This window comes from Ranitomeya imitator, chromosome 4, assembly GCF_032444005.1.
Source record: "Ranitomeya imitator isolate aRanImi1 chromosome 4, aRanImi1.pri, whole genome shotgun sequence".
Lineage (NCBI taxonomy): Eukaryota > Metazoa > Chordata > Amphibia > Anura > Dendrobatidae > Ranitomeya > Ranitomeya imitator.
In genome coordinates this window covers 401122948-401130432 of record NC_091285.1, presented here as the reverse complement: position 1 = coordinate 401130432, position 7485 = coordinate 401122948, and the positions used below count along the sequence as shown (strand labels likewise).

At 42.2% G+C, this 7485-nt stretch overlaps 1 protein-coding gene across 1 annotated transcript; it reads left to right on the top strand.

Annotated features, from left to right (window-relative positions):
- Positions 1-1945: 1945 nt before the first annotated feature.
- On the top strand, positions 1946-7485 carry LOC138674528 (general transcription factor II-I repeat domain-containing protein 2B-like). Its single transcript, XM_069762353.1, has 2 exons — positions 1946-3379; positions 7081-7485. Exons 1-2 carry the CDS (start codon positions 1946-1948, stop codon positions 7483-7485), a joined length of 1839 nt encoding a protein of 612 aa, XP_069618454.1.

The following is a 7485-nucleotide window of genomic DNA, read 5'->3' as shown; positions in this document are numbered from 1 at the left end:
TGCACTGGGTTATCTGCTCCTCAGTACTTGTGCACTGGGTTATTATCTGCTCAGTACTTGTGCTCTGGGTTATTATCTGCTCCTCAGTACTTGTGCACTGGGTTATTATCTGCTCCTCAGTACTTGTGCACTGGGTTATTATCTGCACCTCTGTACTTGTGCACTGGGTTATTATCTGCACCTCTGTACTTGTGCACTGGGTTATTATCTGCACCTCTGTACTTGTGCACTGGGTTATTATCTGCTCAGTACTTGTGCACTGGGTTATTATCTGCTCCTCAGTACTTGTGCACTGAGTTATTATCTGCTCCTCAGTACTTGTGCACTGGGTTATTATCTGCTCCTCTGTACTTGTGCACTGGGTTATTATCTGCTCAGTACTTGTGCTCTGGGTTATTATCTGCTCCTCAGTACTTGTGCTCTGGGTTATTATCTGCTCCTCAGTACTTGTGCACTGGGTTATTATCTGCTCCTCAGTACTTGTGCACTGGGTTATTATCTGCTCAGTACTTGTGCTCTGGGTTATTATCTGCTCCTCAGTACTTGTGCACTGGGTTATTATCTGCTCCTCAGTACTTGTGCACTGGGTTATTATCTGCTCAGTACTTGTGCTCTGGGTTATTATCTGCTCCTCAGTACTTGTGCACTGGGTTATTATCTGCTCCTCAGTACTTGTGCACTGGGTTATTATCTGCTCAGTGCTTGTGCACTGGGTTATTATCTGCACCTCTGTACTTGTGCTCTGGGTTATTATCTGCTCAGTACTTGTGCTCTGGGTTATTATCTGCTCCTCAGTACTTGTGCACTGGGTTATTATCTGCTCCTCAGTACTTGTGCTCTGGGTTATTATCTGCTCCTCAGTACTTGTGCACTGGGTTATTATCTGCTCCTCAGTACTTGTGCTCTGGGTTATTATCTGCTCCTCAGTACTTGTGCTCTGGGTTATCTGCTCCTCTGTACTTGTGCTCTGGGTTATTATCTGCTCCTCAGTACTTGTGCTCTGGGTTATTATCTGCTCCTCAGTACTTGTGCACTGGGTTATTATCTGCTCCTCTGTACTTGTGCACTGGGTTATTATCTGCTCCTCAGTACTTGTGCTCTGGGTTATTATCTGCTCCTCAGTACTTGTGCTCTGGGTTATCTGCTCCTCTGTACTTGTGCTCTGGGTTATTATCTGCTCCTCAGTACTTGTGCACTGGGTTATTATCTGCTCCTCTGTACTTGTGCACTGGGTTATTATCTGCTCCTCAGTACTTGTGCTCTGGGTTATCTGCTCCTCAGTACTTGTGCTCTGGGTTATTATCTGCTCCTCAGTACTTGTGCACTGGGTTATTATCTGCTCAGTACTTGTGCACTGGGTTATTATCTGCTCCTCAGTACTTGTGCACTGGGTTATTATCTGCACTAATGAAATCTGGACATTATGGGGGCACTAATGAAATCTGGACATTATGGGGGCACTAATGAATGAAATCTGGACATTATGGGGGCACAAATGAAATCTGGACATTATGGGGGCACTAATGAAATCTGGACATTATGGGAGCACTAATGAATGAAATCTGGACATTATGGGGGCACTAATGAAATCTGGACATTATGGGGCCACTAATTAATGAAATCTGGATATTATGGGGGCACAAATGAAATCTGGACATTATGGGGGCACTAATGAAATCTGGACATTATGGGGGCACTAATGAATGAAATCTGGACATTATGGGGGCACTAATGAATGAAATCTGGACATTATGGGGGCACAAATGAGATCTGGACATTATGGGGGCACCAAAATGAATGCCCATCATATGTATCATGTAACCCGCCCGCCATAAATTAATAGTACTCATGAAGAAAAGAAACCTTGCAATATTTATTGTATAAAACTGCATTTTCTCCTTCTGCAGAGAATCGTGACTCCCATCAGAAGAATTAGCCCTTACATATGTCTGCTAAAAAAAGAAAGATTGATGGAGAATGCAGAGTTTTTAACAAGGAATGGACTTCTAAATATTTATTTACTGAAACCAAAGGCAAAGCTGTGTGCTTAGTTTGTGGAGAGCAAATAGCTGTGTTTAAAGATTATAATTTAAATCGCCATTACGAAACAAAACATGCACAGAAATACAAGAACTTGACAGAGGCAGAGCGGGCACGGGCATCTGAAGATTTGCTATCAAAACTGCAAACGCAGAAAAGATTTTTTACAAAGCTCCACGCATCCAGGGATGCAGCCATCAGGACAAGCTTTGTAATATCCCACAAAATTGCTAGAAACAGTAAGCCATTCTCTGATGGGGAGTTTGTGAAAGAATGTTTGGTGGACTCTGTAGCAATAATTTGTCCTGAGAAAAAAGAAGCATTTTCACATGTGTCCCTCTCCAGGCGAACCGTAACAAGACGGGTAGAAGACATTGCGGGGAATTTGGAGTTGCAGCTTAAAAACAAAGTTGATCATTTTATTTTTTTTTCCCTGGCTCTGGACGAGAGCTGTGATGTCCGTGATACTGCCCAGTTACTTATCTTTGTACGCGGAATAACAAATAACTTTGAGATGACTGAAGAGCTGGTAGCTTTGCGATCATTGAAAGGTACCACGAAAAGGAGTGATTTGTTCACCGAAGTAAATGCATCCGTGGACAAACTGGGCTTAAAATGGAACACATTAGTAAGTGTTATAACCGATGGATGTCCAAATATGACAGGGAAAAATGTTGGACTTTTGAAGCGGATGCAAGATAAAGTGAATGAAATAAACCCAGAACAGAAATTGATATTTTTGCATTGCATTATACATCAAGAAGTGCTGTGCAAGTCGGTGCTACAAATCAGCCATGTTGTTGATGTTGTAACTAAGACAGTTAATTTCATCAGGGCAAGAGCACTGAATCACAGACAATTTGTTTCACTGTTGGAGGAACAAGAAAGTGAACATAGTGACATAGGCTACCACACAGCTGTGAGGTGGCTCAGCCTTGGGAAGGTGCTCAAAAGAGTATGGGACCTGAGAGCTGAGATTCAGACATTTTGTCAAATGAAAGGCAAAGACATCCCTGAATTCTCAGATAAGCACTGGATAGCAGATCTGGCCTTTGCCATTGATGTGACTACACTAATGAATGAGCTGAATACCAAGCTGCAAGGCAAAGGCCTCTTTGCACATGAAATGTTCTCCTTGGTGACAGCTTTCATGAGAAAATTGAAGTTTCTTTCTAGCCAATTGAAGATCAATATTCTCACTCACATGCCAACACTGAAAGAAGTCACACCATCAGCTGATCACCTCGACAAGTATTCATCCATGTTTGCGGCTTTACATGATGAATTTTCCAGAAGATTTGAAGACTTTAACCCCTTTACCCCCAAGGGTGGTTTGCACGTTAATGACCGGGCCAATTTTTACAATTCTGACCACTGTCCCTTTATGAGGTTATAACTCTGGAACGCTTCAATGGATCCTGGTGATTCTGACATTGTTTTCTCGTGACATATTGTACTTCATGACAATGGTAAAAATTATTTGATAGTACCTGCGTTTATTTGTGAAAAAAACGGAAATTTGGCGAAAATTATGAAAATTTCGCAATTTTCCAACTTTGAATTTTTATGCAATTAAATCACAGAGATATGTCACACAAAATACTTAATAAATAACATTTCCCACATGTCTACTTTACATCAGAACAATTTTGGAAACAAAATTTTTTTTTGTTAGGGAGTTATAAGGGTTAAAAGTTGACCAGCAATTTCTCATTTCTACAACACCATTTTATTTTAGGGACCACATCTCATTTGAAGTCATTTTGAGGGGTCTATATGATAGAAAATACCCAAGTGTGACACCATTCTAAAAACTACACCCCTCAAGGTGCTCAAAACCATATTCAAGAAGTTTATTAACCCTTCTGATGCTTCACAGGAATTTTTTGAATGTTTAAATAAAAATGAACATTTAACTTTTTTTCACAAAAAATTTAATTCAGCTCCAATTTGTTTTATTTTACCAAGGGTAACAGGAGAAAATGGACCCCAAACATTGTTGTACAATTTGTCCTGAGTACGCTGATAGCCCATATTTGACTTTTCAATGCAAAATTGACAGGAATTGAGATGGGACCTCATGTTGCGTTTGAAGAGCCACTGATGTGCCTAAACATTGAAACCCCCCACAAGTGACACCATTTTGGAAAGTAGACCCCCTAAGGAACTTATCTAGAGGTGTGGTGAGCACTTTGACCCACCAAGTGCTTCACAGAAGTTTATAATGTAGAACCGTAAAAATAAAAAATCATATTTTTTCACAAAAATTATCTTTTTGCCCCCAATTTTTTATTTTCCCAAGGGTAAGAGAAGAAATTGGACCCCAAAAGTTGTTGTACAATTTGTCCTGAGTACGCTGATACCCCATATGTGGGGGTAAACCACTGTTTGGGTGGATGGGAGAGCTCGGAAGGGAAGGAGCGCCGTTTGACTTTTCAAAGCAAAATTGACAGGAATTGAGATGGGACGCCATGTTGCGTTTGAAGAGCCACTGATGTGCCTAAACATTGAAACCCCCCACAAGTGACACCATTTTGGAAAGTAGACCCCCTTAGGAACTTATCTAGATGTGTGCTGAGCGCTTTGACCCACCAAGGGCTTCACAGAAGTTTATAATGGAGAGCCGTAAAAATAAAACAAAAATTTTTTCCCACAAAAATTATTTTTTAGCCCCCAGTTTTGTATTTTCCCGAGGGTAACAGGAGAAATTCGACCCCACAATTTGTTGTCCAATTTGTCCTGAGTGCGCTGATACCCCATATGTGGGGGGGAACCACTGTTTGGGCGCATGGGAGGGCTAGGAAGGGAAGGAGCTCCATTTGGAATGAGGACTTAGATGGAATGGTCTGCAGGTGTCACATTGCATTTGCAGAGCCCCTAATGTACCTAAACAGTAGAAACCTCCCACAAGTGACACCATTTTGGAAACTAGACCCCCTAAGGAACTCATCTAGATGTGTTGTGATAGCTTTGAACCCCCAAGTGTTTCACTACAGTTTGTAACGCAGAGCCGTGAAAATTAAAAAAAAAAATCTTTCCCCCCAAAATTATTTTTTAGCCCCCAGTTTTGTATTTTCCCGAGGGTAAGAGGAGAAATTCGACCCCAAAAGTTGTTGTCCAATTTGTCCTGAGTACGCTGATACCCCATATGTTGGGGTAAACCCCTGTTTGGGCACACGGGAGAGCTCGGAAGGGAAGAAGCACTGTTTTACTTTTTCAACGCAGAATTGGCTGGAATTGAGATCGGACGCCATGTCGCGTTTGGAGAGCCACTGATGTGCCTAAACAGTGGAAACCACCCAATTATAACTGAAACCCTAATCCAAACACATCCCTAACCCTAATCCCAACAGTAACCCTAACCACACCTCTAACCCTGACACACCCCTAACCCTAATCCCAACCCTATTCCCAACCGTAAATGTAATCTAAACCCTAACTGTAACTTTAGCCCCAACCCAAACTGTAGCCCTAGCCCTAACCCTAGCCCTAACCCTAACCCTAGCCCTAAACCTAACCCTAACCCTAGCCCTAACCCTAGCCCTAGCCCTAGCCCTAACCCTAGCCCTAACTCTAACCCTAGCCCTAATGGGAAAATGGAAATAAATACATTTTTTAAATTTTTCCCTAACTAAGGGGGTGATGAAGGGGGGTTTGATTTACTTTTATAGCGGGTTTTTTAGCGGATTTTTATGATTGGCAGCCGTCACACACTGAAAGACGCTTTTTATTGCAAAAAATATTTTTTGCGTTACCACATTTTGAGAGCTATAATTTTTTATATTTTGGTCCACAGAGTCATGTGAGGTCTTGTTTTTTGCGGGACGAGTTGATGTTTTTATTGGTAACATTTTCGGGCACGTGCCATTTTTTGATCGCTTTTTATTCCGATTTTTGTGAGGCAGAATGACCAAAAACCAGCTATTCATGAATTTCTTTTGGGGGAGGCGTTCCGCGTTTGGTAAAATTGATGAAGCAGTTTTATTCTTCGGGTCAGTACGATTACAGCGATACCTCATTTATATCATTTTTTTATGTTTTGGCGCTTTTATACGATAAAAACTATTTTATAGAAAAAATAATTATTTTTGCATCACTTTATTCTCAGGACTATAACTTTTTTATTTTTTTGCTAATGATGCTGTATGGCGGCTCGTTTTTTGCGGGACAAGATGACGCTTTCAGCGGTACCATGGTTAGTTATATCTGTCTTTTTGATCGCGTGTTATTCCACTTTTTGTTCGGCGGTATGATAATAAAGCGTTGTTTTTTGCCTCTTTTTTTTTTTTTTCTTACGGTGTTTACTGAAGGGGTTAACTAGTGGGCCAGTTTTATAGGTCGGGCCGTTACGGACGCGGCGATACTAAATATGTGTACTTTTATTGTTTTTTTTTTTATTATTTAGATAAAGAAATGTATTTATGGGAATAATATTTTTTTTTTTTTTCATTATTTTGGAATATTTTTTTTTATTTTTTTTACACATTTGAAATTTTTTTTTTTTACTTTTTTACTTTGTCCCAGGGGGGGACATCACAGATCAGTGATCTGACAGTTTGCACAGCACTCTGTCAGATCACTGATCTGATAGGAGTGCAGGCTGCTTCACAGTGCCTGCTCTGAGCAGGCTCTGTGAAGCCACCTCCCTCCCTGCAGGACCCGGATCCGCGGCCATCTTGGATCCGGGGCTGGAGGGAGCAGGGAGGGAGGTGAGACCCTCGCAGCAACGCGATCACATCGCGTTGCTGCGGGGGGCTCAGGGAAGCCCGCAGGGAGCCCCCTCCCTGCGCGGTGCTTCCCTGTACCGCCGGCACATCGCGATCATCTTTGATCGCGGTGTGCCGGGGGTTAATGTGCCGGGGGCGGTCCGTGACCGCTCCTGGCACATAGTGCCGGATGTCAGCTGCGATAAACAGCTGACACCCGGCCGCGATCGGCGGCGCTCCCCCCGTGAGCGCTGCCGATCGCATATGACGTACTATTGCGTCCTTGGGAAGTAAAGCCCACCCCACATGGACGCAATAGTACGTCTAATGGCAGAAAGGGGTTAAAGCAGTGGAGAGTGAAATGCACATGGTTTCTTCTCCTTTTACATGCTGTGTGGATAATGCCCCCAGTGATATCCAGTTAGAACTCATTGATCTGCAGTCTGACAATCTACTGAAAGAGCTTTTTAAATCCGTATCACTGCTGGAGTTTTATTCTTCTCTCAAAGAGGAAAACTTTCCACACATAAGGAGGCATGCTCAGAGGATGTTAGTTCTCTTTGGATCTACCTACGTATGTGAACAAACATTCTCACTGATGAAGTTCAACAAATCCAGATACAGATCCTCTCTCAGTGATGATCACTTGTGTGCTGTTCTTCGCATATCCACCTCAGATATTGAACCTAACTTCAGTGAACTTGTTCGGGCCCAAAACAGGCTAGATTACTCTCATTGA

Coding starts and splice junctions, on each gene's coding strand:
- LOC138674528 (XM_069762353.1), top strand. CDS start 1,946: ATGTCTGCTAAAAAAAGAAAGATTGATGGAGAATGCAGAGTTTTTAAC. Junction 3,380..7,080: donor CCCCCAAGGGTGGTTTGCAC/GTTAATGACCGG, acceptor GTCTAATGGCAG/AAAGGGGTTAAAGCAGTGGA.